The following is an 18,248-nucleotide window of genomic DNA, read 5'->3' as shown; positions in this document are numbered from 1 at the left end:
ACTGCAGGCAGATTATTTACTATCTGAGCCACCAGGGAAACCCTTCTAATGTGTAAGTGTAAGTAAATGTAAGGAAAGGAAATTTGAATATCACATACTCATGCTTCCTGTCTTGTCTATTGCCTTGTCAAAACATTTGAACCAATTTTTAGTTTAGAAAACCTCTCTCTATATATTGATGACTGGCTCTAAATTAAAGACAGAGGAATACTTTAGATGAATATTACTAGGAATATGGTATGAGCATAGGCAGAGAGCCAAGGATGTGGAATTAAGTTTTGTTTGGTTTATATATTATTGAGGAAAGAGAAGAGTATTTTCTGTGTCAGGATGGAAAAGTCAGAAGTAATCCAGGGTTTATATAGTGTAGAGTTGGGCAGTATTTTCATACCACTGGATAAACAAACTACAAAAGAAGTAAAATTGGCCATACCTCCCGTTTTGACCTGACCAGTCATTGTGTACACCTGTTTTCTGGAACAGCTGTCCCATTTTATTCTCAAAAATGTCCTGGTTTGTATGATAATTTTTTTCAGAAGAGATTAGAGGCTCACTGTGTGCTTGTTGGCAAGTTTTTTCCCCATATCATTAAAAAGGCAAGATAGTGTACTAAGTTGATATCAAAGTATTTGTTGTTGAAGGCATTGAGAATTACAGTTGAGCTAGCTAAGGGAAATAGGGTTATTCTATTTTTTTGAGTTGGAGGAAGGAAAAAAATAGGAGGGCAGTGGCTGAGTAATAATGATAAGATACAGTTATATGAAAGATTGCATGAAAGAATGGTTAAGAACATGGACTCTGGGGCCAGGCTGCCTGCTCAGGTTAGACACCTTTCTAGTGGACCTTGTTCAGGCTGTTTAACACATGTTTCTCAGTTTTCTTATCTGTAAATTCAGGATAATGTTCAAGTATGAGATAATATTGTACTTCTTATCTATCTCAAAGAGTTGTTAAGAGGATTGACAGTCAATGTAAAGCACTTAGTGTCTGGTACACAATAAATATATGTGAGTTTTCTTTCACATTACTTATGAAAGATAAGTCTCATTTCAGTTTCCATAACAAATGGTTTACTGACTTGATTGTACACACTAGAAATTAAAAGTTATCCTTTTTCATAAAGGATTATTTTGATATTTGAGTTTTGAGGGTTTTTTGAGCTCGTTTGTATAATTAGCTGTTGGCTTTTTAAGATGACCAATTTGAAGTAAAATGACTTGGTATTTTGTTGTGGTTCAGTTGCTCAGTTATGTCTGACTCTTTGCAAACCCATGGACTGCAGCATGCCAGGCTTCCCTGTCCTTCGCCATCTCCTGGAGCTTGCTCAAACTCATGTCCATTGAGTCGGTGATGCCATCCAATCATCTCGTCTTCTGTCATCTCTCCCTTCTCCTGCCTTCGATCTTTCCCAGCATCAGGGTCTTTTCTAGTGAGTTAGCTGTTCACATCAGGTAGCCAAAGTATTGGAGTTTCAGCTTCAGCATCAGTCCTTCCAATGAATATTCAGGACTGATTTCCTTTAGGATTGACCGGTTTGATCTCCTTGCAGTTCAAGGGACTCTCAAGAGTCTTCTCTAGCATCACAGTTCAAAAGCATCAGTTCTTTGGCACTCAGCCTTCTTCATAGTCCAACTCTCACATCCATACATGACTACTGGAGAAACCATAACTTTGACTAGGGGGACCTTTGTTGGCAAAGTAATGTGTCTGCTTTATTTAATATGCTGTCTAGGTTAGTCATAGGTTTTCTTCCAAGGAGTAAGAAGCGTCTTTTAATTTCATGGCAGCAGTAACCATCTGCAGTGATTTTGGAGTCCAAGAAAATAGTCTGTCACTGTTTCCATTGTTTCCCCATCTATTTGCCATGAAGTGATGGGACCAGATGCCATGATCTTCGTTTTTTGAATGTTGAGTTTTAAGCCAGCTTTTTCATTCTCCTCTTTCACTTTCATCAAGAGGCTCTTTAGTTCCTCTTTGCTTTCTGCCATAAGAGTAGTGTCATCTGCCTATCTGAGGTTATTGGTGTTTCTCCTAGCAGTCTTGATTCCAGCTTGTGCTTCATCCAGTCCAGCATTTCTCATGATGTACTCTGCATGTAAGTTATATAAGCAGAGTGACGGTGTGCAGCCTTGACGTACTCCTTTCCCAATTTGGAACCAGTCCATTATTCCATGTCTGGGTCTAACTGTTGCTTCGTGACCTGCATACAGATTTCTCAGGAGGCAGGTCAGGTGGTCTAGTATTCCCATCTCTTGAAGAATTTTCCACAGTTTATGTGATCCACACAATCAAAGGCTTTAGTATAATCATCGAAGCAGAAGTAGATGTTTTTCTGGAATTCTCTTGCTTTTTCTATGAACCAGAGGATGTTGGCAATTTGATCTTTGGTTTCTCTGCCTTTCATAAATCCAGCTTGAACATCTGGAAGTTTTTGGTTTACATACTGTTGAAGCCTTGCTTGGAGAATTTTGAGCATTACTTTGCTAGCATGTGAGATGAGTGCAATTGTGTGGTAGTTTGAACATTCTTTGGCATTGCCTTCTTTATTTTGATGACTATTTAAATGCTAAATACTTATCAATTGGGTTCCTAATCTATAACAATAAAGTGGTACATTAATCTCAGTAGAACTTTCTGTAAGTAGTCTGTTTGATTATATATTAGAGCAATCCATAACTCCAAAAATTAAGCTGGTAATCTATGACAGCCTCATTTTTTTTTTTTTAAGCAATCATCATCTGTCATCTGACTGAAGTAGTGAGAATTTAGGGAACTTACCTTTTCCTCTGATAGTGGAGGACCAGCAGTTATCGCTTTATTGATGAATAAACTTAAGGTTTTTTTCTGGGTGTGGAATAAGTGAATCCTGATTTTTGACAACTTGACATATGACTTAGGGTGGTCCAGTTCCCTTGCTGGAAAGTGTGTGAGCCTCAGCAAACTTCTTTACCCAGGACTTGTTAGAATACAAACTCTCTGCCCTATCTCTGAACTGCTGAATTAGAATCTTCCTTTTTCTCAAGATCCCTAGATGATTCTTATATGAGCACTACAGTTTAAGAAACTCGCATATAGCATATAAAGTTTATTGTTGATCTCCTGTTCAGGATGCTAGAGAAGAGTAAACCGTAGGTGAGGTCACTGCCATTGTGGAGCTTGCAGATGAAATAACTCAAGTTAGGATAAGTGCTTTGTTATAAGGGGTAAATTTTATTGCACAGACTACCATTTTTCTTTTTTTTCTAGCTGGAAGTTAGTTGCACCGTGGCCCTAAGATAGAAATCACTGCAGAGCTCAATTGACTTCTGCCCTGAGTACTCTAGTTCTTATCTGGTAGTTCTTTTTCTGTATCCATTTCTTCTGTGTTGTTACCCACTCTTAACTTGCCTTTGGGCCAGGGTCTGTTTGGCTTGGTAAGGAGATGTGCAATATTCCTTAAATAGTGTAACTGTTTGTCTTAAAGTTTTCTCTGAGGCACTATAGTATAGTGGCTAAGAGCCGCTGCAGTGTAGTGGCACTCTCCTGACAGCCTAGGTTCAAATTCTGGCTCTGTCTTTATTAGCTATATAACGCTGGGTATATTACAGTTAGGTAAAGTTTTTCTGTATCTGAAAAATGTAGATGAGAAAATTTAATGTAGTTGTTATGAAGATGAATTCAGTGTCTCATAAATGGTAACTATCCTTCCTTGTGAGATGGGTGAAAATTTCCCAGTTTTCATTTTTATTTTTTATAAAATGCCCTAAACTTATTCTAATAGGACTTTGAAGTTTCATGCTGGATGAAATGACAGGTGTTTGTTTTGTGTGTGTTTTTTTTTTTTTTTTGGTCACCTGTGCAGCTTGTAGGATCTTAGTTCCCCGATTAGCGATTGAACCCATCCACCTAGCTGTGGAAGCACAGACTTGAAACTGCTGGAATTCTCTCTCTTTTTTTAAATGTAGTTGTAGTTTTGTGGTCCTCTTAATACTGGAGATGTAAAAATTAAACCTAGGTGATTGATCTGCCATGAGGCAAATAAGTTTAATCATTCTATTTACTTTATTTCTGTTTTTCAGCATTTGTAGGGTTAAGTGGCATGGGATTTCTGTTTCTGATAGTAAATAGGTAAGTAAAACAAATCTATGTTTTGACCAAACATATGTGGTCAAATCTGTGTATGACCACAGAGATGGTTTTGCCATATTTATGGTGATTTTTTCCTAACTCTTGGTTCTCCTACCTTAAAACTGCTCTCTTCTGACCGGAGGGTATCGTTTTGCCAAGAAATTGATGTTTCCCTTTTTCCTTTCATTTGTATCTTTCCCTAGATAGGAACTAGCATAAAATAGGTCAGTGATGAAGACTGCTTTTGGCTTATTCAGTAATGACATGTATTGCTTAGAAATAGAGGTGTTGATCTGTTAGTTTTACAAACTGACAATTTGAATATTTTTGTGGTGGTTTGTGAGTATGTGTGTGCTTATGTGCTACATATGTGTATGTTGGCAGATAGTTTCAGCATGCACTTAGATAATTTACCTCCTTTAATAGATGTTTTATATAACCATGTAGCCTCATGGGCTTATTTCTAGTTCTGTGGGAGAGATAAGGATTTTTATGGAGTTCTTTGTTAAACCTTAGTCAAAAGATGAGTCAAAGGTGGTTATCTAGAATTTAAATGGAAAAGTAAGTCTTTGTTCTTGTTAAATGGACTTGTCAGATTCATTATTGTGTCATTTTAAAGATTATTTGTTATAGAAAGGCACATCAACTTGTTCTTTTGATGGACATTGTCAGTTTCCAAGTTTTCTTTATGTTGAGTAATTCTATAAAGAACATTCTTGTGTGTGAAGCTCTTAGACTAACATTTACTGTGGTAGCTCATATGTTTTAAAAGTTTTTGACATCAGTATTGACAGATTGCTTTACATAGGTGTTGCGGATTTTTTTTTTTTTAATGTGCTGCGTGGCATGCAGGATCCCCAACCAGGGATCAAACCTGCGCCCCTGCAGTGGAAGCACACAGGCCTAACCAGTGGACCACCAGGGAATTCCCTAAAATTCACATATTGTGATTGATTATTCCCACTTGTTTTAGTACATCTTCTGTGTTTGGCAGATCTTTTACTAGTTTTCAGTTAATAGTAACCTTCCAGACCTTTTCTGTTTTTACATACTAATATGCTTATCTGTACAATGATTTTATGTGTTTGTTAATATAAATTTAAAAATGCTTATTGTTTTGCAAGTTGAATTTTTTCATGGAATAATATGCCTTGAAGCACTTTTCACATTGGTGTATGTAGACTTGCCTTTTTTTTTTTTCTTATAGTATTCTGTGTTATGAAATATATTGCGTTTTATTTAACCGTTTGTCTAGAGATGGACATTTAGGTGGTTTTCATTCTTTCACTAATGGGATCAGTGTTGCAATATACATTCTTGTATATGTCTTCTTGTATACATTAATGGCTTTTCGAGTGTACTGTTAAACTAGGCTGGTGAAAAATATACATATGCCCAGGTGTACTGCTGTCTATATGCCATAGGCCTCATACTTTGGTTATTCTTGGCACCATTAGCAAGGGAGACATCAGATTTATGGGTAGTATATTGCTGAAAGGCATCTAGTTAATTATTTTGAGTGATTATTAAATGCTTAATGAACTAGTACATCTCATCAGTAAGTAGAAGGTAAGTTTTTAAAATCATAGTTCTCCAATATTGTGTGTTTATTTATAAATAAGTATATATGGGACAATATATTAATATCTTGTATGTTAAATATTAGTCTTAATCTCTCTGTCATATTTGGGGCCTCCCAGTTCTTGAATAGCTTTCTATACTTGCAGAAATGCCTACATAATGAGTTAGGCCTCTCCAGTGAACGTACTAGTCAAAACTCAAATTCCAGGATTCCCTTATACCTAGATGGATGCAGGCATGTTACTAAGAGCTGCTAGTTACACCACACCTACAGGTGTCTTCTACTTGAAAATATATATAGTGTAGGGAAATGAGGTTTCTATTCTTAACTTCCATTTTGTAGTCAGGAGTGGCAGTAGAGGTGGTCAGCTTTAAGTAGAGTTAATAGTTGCAAGGTTGAGTTTCTGGTGGAGAAGTAACATTGATATTGGTAATAATAAAAGTTGTAATGGATTTGACTTTTGGCATTTACCACTTGATGGTGGCATGGATAGTGATTTCCTTATCAAGCCACTTCAGCAACATTATTTTGAGTGAGATTACCTTTGCATCTAATTTTTCAGCCTTTCCAGTGACAGGGACACTACCTTTTATTTACTTTGCTGTCTAATTTATCCAGGGTGGATTCTGAATACTAATAAGCATGCACTGTTCGGATTCTGCATAGCGGCAAATGTAAAGATGACTTGCTTTCTAAAATTGCTACCTAAAGAAAAATAAAAATAAAATTCCTACCTAGAGGTGTATTTTGTTGTTTGTTTGTTTGTTTGTTTTTTGCCACACCATTCAACTGGTGAGACTAGGCGTTGAACCTGTGCTCCTTGCAGGGGAAGCACAGAGTTCCAGCTACTGGGCTGCCAGGGAATTAGAGACCTTGTTTCTTTGTTTTGGCCCTGCTACAAGGCATGTGGGATCTTAGTTCCCGAGCCAGAGATTGAACCTATACTGCCTGCCGTGGAAGAAGTGTTCAGCCTTAACTGTCAGGAAGGTTTCATGGAATTGTTTTGAATATAGTTTTTGTTTACTCGTTTGCTCATCTGTTTATGGCTGTGCTGGACCTTTGTTGCTGCGCGGGCTTTTCTCTAGCTGCGGGGCACTTATTCTCCTTGCGGTGCTCCTCTTGTTGCAGAGCACAGACTAGGGCGCTCAGACCTCAGGAGCTGCGGCACATGGGCTCGGTCGTTGTGCCTCTCGAAATCTAGAGCACAGGCTCAGTAGTTGTGGCACATAGGCTTAGTTGCTCTGTGACACGTGGGATCTTCCCAGATCAGGGATCGAACCAGTGTCTCCTGCGTTGGTAGGTGGATTCTTTACCACTGAGCCACAAGGGAAGCCCTCCATAGAGGTTTTTAAAAATTATCTGTGTACCTGGCCTGTTGGGGCTAGCTGGTGGTACTGTAAGGAAATTGATTGTTCTTTTCCCTGAGCTAATTATGATATGAAACAGTTGTCAATTAACATCTCTAAGCCAAGATGTTGCTTTGGTTATTTATCTTTGGTGCTGCTTCAAAGATCCTTTTGCTTCCTTGCTAGGTTTGACATTTTGTTATTGGTGTTGATGTTTGTTGTGAAAGCCTTTGTCAGCCCTGAAATCATAAGCCAAGAAGCACTCCAATTCTGTTTTAAACAGGCATATGAGAAAAAGGAAGATTGTATCAACTCTGATTTCCTATCACATCAGAAGGGTAAATACAGTGTCTAAACATTAATTTCTTTTTTTGCACCTGTGTCTCTACTGTTCCCTTCAGATAGACAGTTGCAGGTCTACTCTCAGCCTGGTTTATTTTGATAGCTGAAATAGTAGAGGGTGACCCAGCTTCTACCTTTTTTGATTGAGTCCACTGCCTTGCCGTAAAAAACAATAAACTATTACAGTGGTAACAAATTAGAAGTATGTACAAATAATGAGGGAAAGAGAAGTAGTGACCAAGACAAAGTTAGGTGTCCAAGGTTTGTAAAAACTGTAAGGAGTTTTGGTACATTTTTTAAAACAAAGAAGTTGAGATCAGTAACTGCATAATTACTAGGTGGCAGAGTAAAGTTAATTTTTGTCTGTTATACCATAGTTGACTTTTAATTGTTGGAATTTCTCTTCAGTTTAGCTGTAAAGTACCAATATTAGTACTTTCTTCTTCTCTCTGGTTTTTTTTTTTTTTTTAGATTTATTTTTGGCTGTTCTGAGACTTGGTTGCTGTACACAGGCTTTTTCTAGTTGCGGTGAGTGGGGCCTGTTATTTGCTGTGGTGCGAGGGCTTCTCATCGCAGTGGCTTTGGCAGTTGGGGCCTGCAGGCTCTAGAGCATGGGCTCAGTAGTTGTGGGGCATGGGTTTAGTTGCCCCTTGGCTTGTGGGACCTTCCTGGACTAGGGAATGAACTCAAGTCTCTTGCATTGGCAAATGGATTCTTTACCTCTAGCGCCACCTGGGAAGCCCTGAAACTTCAAACTTAATTATATCTGACCCTGTCTACCCCAAGCCTGCAGGCATGGTTGTGTTATGCTGACGTGCATGCTTAGTTGTGTCTGACTCTGCAATCCCATGGACTGTAGCCCACCAGGCTCGTCTATGGACTTCTCTGGGCAAGAATACTGGTGTGCATTGCTATTTCCAGTTTGTTTGGCTGTATTGGGTCTTACCTGTGCCACACAGGATCTTTCACTGAAGCACATAGCACACTAAGGGAAAAAAACAAGCTTTATCAGAGAAAAAGAAAACTGGTCAGCTTTAGTCTTGGCTCTGGGTTGGTGGAAAGAGGGGTCTTATATTAACCACAAATTCTCCTTGATGCAAGGTGGGACTGAAATTCCCACTACTTGTTGTTCTCTAAAAACCCATATTGAAAACTTTAAGTCATGGGAACTCCCCCTGTGGTCCAGTGGCTAAGACTCCATGATCCCAATACAGGGGCCTTGGGTTTGATCCCTGGTCAGATGACTAGCTTCCACTTGGCACAACTAAGACCCAGCACAGCCAGATAGATAGATTTTAAAGAAAAATTTAAGAGATACCAGATTGATAGTCTTACTGTGTAGTCATCCAACAGAAAGAAAGCAAATCCTCTCCTGAAGAGCACATTTTAAACAACCTTTAAAATTCCCACAAATAAAGTTTCAAGGAAAACGAGTGTGTGGAACAAAATCATAAAACACATAAATCTTAATGAACATGGTTTAGCATTAAAAAATACAGATCTCAGCAGAAACTCAAACCCTTTGATTTTGGATATTACACATACTGGAATTATCAGATACAGGCTATATAATTAGAATGTTTAAAAGAAGGAAGCTACTGGAAATTCCCTGGTGGTCCAGTGATTAGGACTCTGAGCTTTCACTGCAGCAGGCCCGGTTCAATCTGGTTGTGGTGGGATGGCCAGAAGAAGAAGGAAGGTACTGAAAGGATTGGAGGAGAAGATGGCCACCCACTCCATCATTCTTGTTCGGAAGATTCCATGGACACAGGAGATAGCTACAGTCCATGGGATTGCAAAGAATTGGACACAGCTGAACAACTGAGTGCACACACACACTGAAAGGATGATCAAAAAACAAAACATTGATCGGATAGATTTGAGGAAAGAACCAAAAGGAACTTCCGAAATGAAAATGTAGAAAGAACTTAGAGACTGACTGTACAAGTTGGATGCATCTTAGAAACGACTGAAGAGAGAATTGATGAACTGGAAGCAAGGTCTCAAATTGCTCAGAATATAATCTCTCAGGAAGACAAAGATGTGGAAACTAAGAAAGAAAAATTGATACAAAGAGAGGTGGGATACAGGGTCAGAAGGTATAGAATATTTTCTTGGCATTCCAGGGAAGTAATAGAGAAGTTGGTGGAGAGCAAATTTGAAGAGGTAAATGACTGAACATTTTACAGAATTGATGAAAGATGCATCAGATTTCAGAGAGTTCAGTGAACTCCAAGTAGAATAATAAAGAATTACACACTTAGGCTTATGATTGCAAAACACCATTGACAAGGGTTAAGCACCAGAGTTGAAAGAGAGGTTAGGAATGACAGCTAGACTAGTGACTGAATTCTGTCACTAGTCCACATAGAAGGCAATGGGCCAGTGGCTGAGACTCCATGCTCCCAATACAGGGGCCCTGGGTTCGATCCCTAGTCTTTAATGTGCTGAAGAGGAATTATGTGCCTAGAGAGATTTCTGTATACAGCAAAAGTAGAACATAGAAATAAAGGTATTTTTTGAGAAACCACAACTGGAGAATTTACTAAAAAAAAAAAGTTCTGAATGATGTTCTTGGGGAAGAAGGAAAATGATCCAGAAGAAACGTCTGAAATGCAAAAAAAGAATAATGGTCAAAGATAATTGGTCAAAATTTATAGAAATTTAAATAAACATTGAGTATATGTTTCATATATGCAGGCACAAAGGGCACAAAATTATCTTTGATGATAATGTACTAGCAGAGGATTCCCCATTGACATTTATGCTCTGATTTGAAAAATCCTTAATGGATGTAATAAATCTTTTTCAGTTTCATATTTTTATGACTTAGACTTAAGGCAGCATTTTTTTTAAAATTATTTTTTAATTGAAGAATAATTCCTTTACAGAATTTTGTTGTTTGCTGTCAGATATCAACAAGGCAACATTTTAGTGAATGCTTTGATTTTTTTTAAAAAATTTTAATTTTTTATTTGCTCCAGGTCTTAGTTGAGGCACTTGGGATCTTCGATCCTCATTGCAGCATGTGGGGTCTTTAGTTGTGGCATGTAGAGTCTAGCTCCCCAGCCAGGGATTGAACTCAGGCCCCTGCACTAGGAGCACAGAGCCTTAACCACCAGAGAAGTCCCATGAATGATTTATTAATGAAATGCTTTATGGAGGAAAAATACCCCTGATCTAGGTTTTGTAGCAGAGCGTGTTTTCTCCTAGTCCATGTCCACATGTTTATGTGATTTTTTACAACTGTAATAATCTGTGACTTGTAATCATTGTAGGTTAATAGAGACTCCATACTTAATCTCTGTGTATCTTTAGTTGGATATATTATTTCTCATATAATAGGATAACATGTAAGAGGGAAATATCAGTACTTACAGATTGTCTTAAATCAGTGAGTTCATAGATGTGTTCAGTATAGCACCTGGCCCAGAGAATTGCTTAACATGTTTGCTTTTGTTACTGTGGTGGAGATGTTTTTTCTATGCCATTGTGTGAAATCACTTTCCATTTTGATATTTTTCACAGTTTATCAATACAATATTTGATGTGTCATGGTTTAATAGATAGCAAGTTTTTGTGATGTATTAATACCCCCCTTTAGATTTAATAAATGTGATAGTGTATCTTTACAGCTTTGTTGAGGTGTTTCTTTTTTATTTATTGTTTGTTTGTTTTATTTATTTTTGACTGTTCTTGAGTTTTCATTGCTGCGCAGACTTTAGTTGTGTAAGAGGGAGCTAGTCTTTAGCTGCAGTGCCCTGGCTTTGCATTGCAGTGCTTGTCTTGTTGCAGAGCACTGGCTTCAGGGCTTGTGGGCTCAGTAGTTGCAGCTCCCGTGCTCGAGAGCACAGGCTCAGTAGTCGTGGCCCTTGGGCTTAGTTGCTCCTCAGCATGGGATCTTCCCAGATCAGGAGTCAAACCTGTGTCTCCTGCCTTGGCAGGCAGATTCTTTACCACTGAACCACCAGGGAAGCTCTGTGGGGTTTTTTTTTGACTTCACCACATGGCTTGGGGGATGTTAGTTCCCTGACCAGGGATTGAACCTCGGCCCTGGCACTGAACGAAATGTGCCAAGTTCTAACCACTAGACTGCCAGGGGATTCCCTCTTTATAACTTTGAGTGGTTGTGTAACTCACTTTATCTAGTGAGTGTGTTTTAATTTCCTGTTTTGCTCCTTTGTTTGACTTTGAGTTATTTGCATTTTTTGGCTCTTATAAATAATAATAGGATGTGGGAAGCTAAGTTGCACCATTTTATAGTCTTCAGTAAAATAATGAGTTTGGAAATTTTATGCCAAGGTAGGAATTATTTTTAAGTGCTTTGCTAATCTAATAAGCATAAAATGGTCCTTTATTTTCCTCTTTGTGTGCATTTTTGAGGTTTTTTTAGAATTTTATTTTCCTAGTCTTTATTTTCATTTTGTTGTTGTTGTTGCAGTTTTGTATTATTCTGTAGTCAACCATTCTCCTTGTGATTTGTATTTGCTTCTTTAAAGCTAATTTTCTATGACATAGTAATTTACATTTATGTAAATAGTTAACTTTGAACATACCTCACAGTTATTTTGATTAATGCATTAGTGTTTGCGAAGTATTCAGCCAAATTACTTTTATTCAAAATCAACATGCTTCGTAAAAAAGAATATGGAGTATTTATACATATCAGTTGCTTTTCATTGTTAATATTCAGCTCTTAAGGAACTCTTCTTTGTCTTTAGGCAGCCCTCTTTGTTCGGCTGCATTGGGTCTCAGCTGCGCCACGCGAGGTCTTCCACGGCAGCGCTCACACTCTAGCTGCGGCTTGTGGGCTCTCAGGTTGTGGCCCGAGGCTTAGTTGCCCCATGGCATGTGGGATCCCAGTTCCCCCATCAGGGATCGAACCCCTGTTCCCTACATTGCATGGTGGATTCTTAACCATTGGACCACCAAGGAAGTCTCTAAGGAATTCTTACCTCAATGTATGGTTGAGAAAATTGAGTTAGGAACTTTCCCTACAATCACACAGTCGTTAATGTTAGTGCTGGGTTTTGAATATGTGATTCTAGAGCCTCAACTCTTGCATGTAGTCATCTGTAGTTGTTACCTATTTTGCTTTACTAAAGCTGCAGCCGTTCTATTAGTTAAGGGTATTTCTAGTGGATACATGGCTTCTCTACTGTATATTTTTCATGTACAGGTTTTATTCATGAAATGAATTTTTAACTTTTTTATTGTATTTATCAAGACTTAAGAGTTTTATTTTTCTGAGAACCATAGTCTTTATTATTTGCCATTTTGGAGGGTAGGGACATAATTGGTATTTTCAGAATTGAGTGAAAGGAGGGGAGGGTAAGTATGTATTAATAAGTAAATTTTCTTCTGTCAGAATGCTTAACACGAAATTAAATGTTCCCATGGCAGGAAGGCTAGGCTGTCACAAACTCTTCATGGTTCTTTTCTGCCATCAGTCAGAAATTAAGCTATACTTAAAATGCCCAAATCACATTCAATCCCTTCTGCTCCAAAGGCTAAGTGGTGAGAGGCTACTGCCCTGGTGAATGCAGAAAGGGGGTGTATTGTCTGTAGAGAATTTTAAAACAATAATAAAATTGACTAAAAGCCAGATGTTTATCTACAGTTCTAAACAGTGTCAGTGGTAAAATAATGTCCACTAACACCAACGTTTCAAGGCCCAGCCGTGTTCCCAAGATACAAATGAACCTTGACATGGAAAAAGGCATTGTGTCTGGGCATTCTCCTTTTTTCCAGATTGAATTTCAGTTGATATGTGAAAGGAATCCAAAAATACATGCAAGCTGTGGAGTATAATTAAACCATGTTTCATTGGTTCATACATTCAAGTTATGTTAGCCATGTTAGTTGCAAAGTATGGAAACTCACTCAAAGTGAAAAATCGGTTTATTAGATTCAAGGGTACGGGGGAATTTCATGGAACATAATTACAGGAAGTATAGTTAGGCCTGTCAGAAGCTGAGTCTTCTCAGCAACCTCTCTGAGGCTCTTCAATTCTTCTATCCAGAGTTCTGCTTTGGTTGGTTATATTTTGGTGTTGGTAATACTTAAAGGCTGTTTTCACACCTCTACCTAAACCACATGAGTCAAGGTCAGTTGTAAGAACTCTAAGTAGACAGAGTTTATGACAGTGTCCTGTAAATGGCTCAGTGTGTGCCAATTATTTTTTTGTGAAAATCAAATCCCCAGTATCTGCAGGTCATAAAGCTTCCTTGCTGTACCTTCTGGTACTTGCCATCCAGGAGAGGGGCCTACAGTTGAGAAGACAAAAGTAACTTTCTGGAAAAGGAGTGAATTCTATGGAGGATCATTAGTGTACTTGGGAAGGATCAGCCCTGTTGTTTGGTTGAATGCGATGAGAGAAATGTATTTGTGCATCCTGCTTCCTCTCCTTCCACCTCTTGAATACTCTTCTCTCTCACCCCTCGCTCCATGATCCATTTCTGCTTTGTGTGTGTGTGTGTGAGAGAGAGAGATTAGGTGATGTATGCAAATGATCACTTTAGATGGTAACATGTTAAATAATTGTTTTAGACATTAAGAATATACTTAAGGGACAGATGGAATAGTGTGACTTGGAAAAAAGTTTCCACTTATAGAATCATTCACACTTGAAGGTCTCTGTCACAAGTTAGATGGCAATAAAAATTTACTCTGAAAAATTGCTCTTGGTAACGCAAATGGCCAAGATAATGTGCATAGTTTTAACTATAATATTTACAAGTAGGTTGGGGTAAAGCAGTATATCTGTATTAATAGTATTTTATGGAGATGTTTTTATTGTACAGGTAGCTAAATTTTATATATAAACATTTCAAGTTCATCTCCTTAAAAGGTTTATAGTTCAAGTTGAGCCAAAAACTTTAAAATATTGTTTATTTAATCTAAATTTGTAATTTTAATGCACTAACTTTTAAAATTTACAAATGAATCCTATGATTATTTAGCAGGTGACATCTAAAGGAACTGGTTTAAATCCTAATGCCAAAGTATGGCAAGAAATACCTCCGGGAAATACTGATGCTACGCCAGTAGCTCATGGAACTGAAAGCTCTTGGCATGAAACAGCAGCTACATCAGGATCTCTTCCTGAGGGTAAGTCCTAAATATTTCATCAGAATGCATCACAGTTTGGCTAAACATTTGACCAACCAGTTTATAGAACTTCGGGGTACCTCCTTTGATTATTTAATAAGATATATTTATAAATGTTTAACATGTAGTTTGTATACCATTCTCATTTATATCCAGTATGAATAGATTGTCACTAATTTCAGAGAGCAGCTGTATCTTTGGGTTCAGTTTTTAACCCATGTATAATATCGTATTTTTAAATTAGTTTTGATCTACCATCATTGACAGGGCTGTTTACTCACTATCTGATCTTGGGCAGATGATTTAACCTTTCCATGCCTGTTGCCTTCATCTGTAAAACATTGGCAATAATAGTTTGGCATTGGATTTTCTGAGAATTAAGTAAAAAATGTATGTGAAGCTGTCATATACATAGATAGTACTGTGTAAGTTTGGGCTGTTTTTTAAAATTTATTTATTTATTTGGCCGTATGTGGGCTCTAGAGTGTGCAGGTTTCAGTAGTTAAGGCAAGTGGGATGTGGGATCCCGTGTGGGATCTTTTTGGACCAGGGATCGAACCCATGTCCCCTGCATTGGCAGGCAGGTTCTTAACCACTGGACCACCAGGGAAGTCCTTACGATATTTTTAATCCCTTTTTTTTTTTTTTTAAACTTTATTTGGCTGCACTGGGTCTTAGTTGCCACATATGGGATCTTTAGTTTCAGCATGTGGGATTTAGTTCACTGACCAGGGATTGAACCTGGGCCCCCTGCATTGGGAGTACAGAGTATTAACCACTGGACCACCAGGGAAGCCCCAGTTGTTAATCATTTTAGCTTATTTGTAATGGTCAAGCTTATGTCCTGTCGAAGACAGTTCTTACTTAAAGCCATATGGACGTTTTCCCATTTGATAGAATTCTTTGAAATCTTGTTATAGAAGACAAGTGCCAGGAGTACCTAAAGATAGGATTTTAAAGAATTACTATTTACTTTCAGTATGTTTTTTTTAATACAGGTAATAGAGAACTTGCAGATGATATGTGTAAGGAATATGAAGTAATGTATTCATCTTGTGAAACCACAAGAAATATTACAGGCATTGAAGAATCAACTGATGGAATGATTTTGGGGCCAGAAGATCTGAATTATCAAATATATGATGTTTCTGGTAAACGTTGATTTTATTGGTAAAATGAGAATGCAGTGTGCTAGTCTTTCCCCCCTTCCAGTCTCTTTGTCATTGTTCTAGTAAATAGTAGCATTGATCAGTCTATTTTATTATTTCAAAAGAAGTTTATATTAATGGGATATTAGGCAATTTTTACAAATGGTCAAACATGAATATTATAATTTAAAAATATATTTATTTTAAAGATCTTATTGAAAGAAAGTGTGAAGTTAACGATGAAAGGAAAAAAACAGTCAACATAGTTAAAAGAGACCTAGATTATAATCTTTCAGAGAGTCCAAGTTTCATGGTCTATTAGTGGGACTTGACAGAACTTGTCAATGCAAGCTCTGTCAATTTTCCCATCACTTTTGTCAAGGAGAAATGCATTTTAAATGGGATTAATTTTGAGATTATATATGTGTGTTGTTTGTGTATGTGTATGGGATTAATTTTGAGAAAAGGGTTGTGTTAAATCATAGTTCTGTTGTAGTTCAGCTAGTGAGATAATCGTTTTTTTCCCACTCCACATTCATTTGTTGGCATAGGTTAGTAGTTGCTTGGATTTAAAATGGATGAAATTTAAAGGAAACTAAAAATAGACCATAGACCCTGATTACCTAACTTTGTTTTTCTAATTTCCAAACAGTCTCTTTGGAAAATAAGTGAAATAGGGAGTAGGCATTTCTATCACTGCTTAGTTGCTGACTTGGTTTAGTTGAGTTTAGCTGAGTTTAGTTTAGTTGCTGACTTAGTTTAGTTCAGTTGTTCAGTCATGTCTGACTCTTTGCGACCTCATGTACTGTAGCACTCCAGGCTTCTCTGTCTATCACTAACTCCTGGAGCCTGCTCAAACTCATGTCCTTTGAGTCAGTATGCCATCCAACCATCTGATCCTCTGTTGTCCCCTTCTCCTCCTGCCTTCAATCTTTCCCAGCATCAGGGTCTTTTCAAATGAGTCAGTTCTTTGCATCAGGTGGACAAAGTATTAGAACTTCAACTTCAGCATCAGTCCTTCCAATGAATATTCAGGACTGATTTCCTTTACTGATTTGCTAACATTAGTCAGCAAATTTGGAAAACTCAGCAGTGGTCACAGGACTGGAAAAGGTCAGTTTTCATTCCAATCCCAAAGAAAGGAAATGCTGAAGAATGCTCCAACTATCCTGCAATTGCACTCATCTCACACTCTAGCAAAGTAATGCTCAAAAATTCTCCAAGCCAGGCTTCAACAGTACATGAAATTCCAGATGTTCAAGCTGGATTTAGAAAAGGCAGAGGAACCAGAGATCAAATTGCCAACATCTGTTGGATCATCAAAAAAGCAAGAGAGTTCCAGAAAAACATCTACTTCTGCTTTATTGACTATGCCAAAACACTGTATGGATCACAACAAACTGGAAAATTCTTTAGGAGATGAGAATACCAGACCACCTGACCTGCCTCCTGAGAAATCTGTATGCAGGTCAAGAAGCAACAGTTAGAACTGGACATGGAGCAACAGACTGGTTCCACATAGGGAAAGGAGTATGTTAAGGCTGTATATTTTCACCCTGCTTATTTAACTTTTATGTTAATAAGCAGAGTACATAATGAGAAATGCTGGATTGGATGAAGCACAAGCTGGAATCAAGATTGCCAGGAGAAATATCCATAACCTCAGATATGCAGATGACACCATCCTTATGGCAGAAAGCAAAGAGGAACTAAAAAGCCTCTTGATGAAAGTGAAAGAGGAGAGTGAAAAAGTTGGCTTAAAGCTCAACATCCAGAAAACTAAGATCATGGCATCTGGTTCTATCACTTCATGGCAAATAGATGGGGAAACTGGAAACAGTGTCAGACTTTATTTTGGGGGGCTCCAAAATCACTGCAGATGGTGACTGCAGCCATGAAATTAAAAGACATTTGCTCCTTGGAAGAAAAGTTATGACCAACCTAGACAGCATTTTAAAAAGTAGAGACATTACTTTGCCAACAAAGGTCCGTCTAGTCAAAGCCATGATTTTTCCAGTATCACAGCATATTAAAAAGTAGAGACATTACTTTGCCAGCAAAGGTCCGTCTAGTCAAAGCCATGATTTTTCCAGTAGTCACAGCATATTAAAAAGTAGAGACATTACTTTGCCAGCAAAGGTCCGTCTAGTCAAAGCCATGGTTTTTCCAGTAGTCATGTATGTATGTGAGAGTTGGAACTATAAACAAAGCTGAGCACAGAAGAATTGATGCTTTTGAACTGTGATGTTGGAGAAAACTCTTGAGAGTCCCTCGGACAGCAAGGTGATCCAACAGGTTCATCCTAAAGGAAATCAGTCCTGAATATTCATTGGAAGGACTGATGCTGAGCTGAAACTCCAATACTTTGGCCACCTGATATGAAGAACTGACTCATTTGAAAAGACCCTGATGCTGGGAAAGGTTGAGAGCAGGAGGAGAATGGGACGACAGAGGATCAGATGGTTGGATGGCATCACCGACTCAGTGAACATGAGGTTAAGGAGGCTCCAGGAGTTGGTGATGGACAGGGAAGGCTGGTGTGCTGCAGTCCGTGGAGTTGCAAAGGGTTGGACATGACTGAACAACTGAACGGAACTGAACATTAGTCAAGGT

General features: G+C 38.1%; 1 protein-coding gene across 6 annotated transcripts in view; it reads left to right on the top strand.

Moving 5' to 3' along the window:
- LARP4 (La ribonucleoprotein domain family member 4) overlaps positions 1-18,248 on the top strand; it is a 67,579-nt gene that overhangs the window by 7,088 nt on the left and 42,243 nt on the right. For 4 of the 6 annotated variants that reach the window (XM_018047798.1, XM_018047797.1, XM_018047795.1 and 1 more), the window contains exons 2-3: positions 14,340-14,487; positions 15,486-15,638. In XM_018047798.1, the coding sequence (XP_017903287.1) occupies positions 14,340-14,487; positions 15,486-15,638 (301 nt within the window). Of the gene's footprint in view, positions 1-4,058; positions 4,108-14,339; positions 14,488-15,485; positions 15,639-18,248 lie in introns of all 6 variants that reach the window. The other 2 variants (XM_018047799.1, XM_018047796.1) reach the window with 2 other exon arrangements.

The sequence above is a fragment of the Capra hircus genome, chromosome 5 (genome assembly GCF_001704415.2).
Source record: "Capra hircus breed San Clemente chromosome 5, ASM170441v1, whole genome shotgun sequence".
In the NCBI taxonomy this organism is placed as follows: Eukaryota; Metazoa; Chordata; class Mammalia; order Artiodactyla; family Bovidae; genus Capra; species Capra hircus.
Note: the sequence above shows the minus strand (reverse complement) of the source record. Positions and strands in the feature narration are given on the sequence as shown.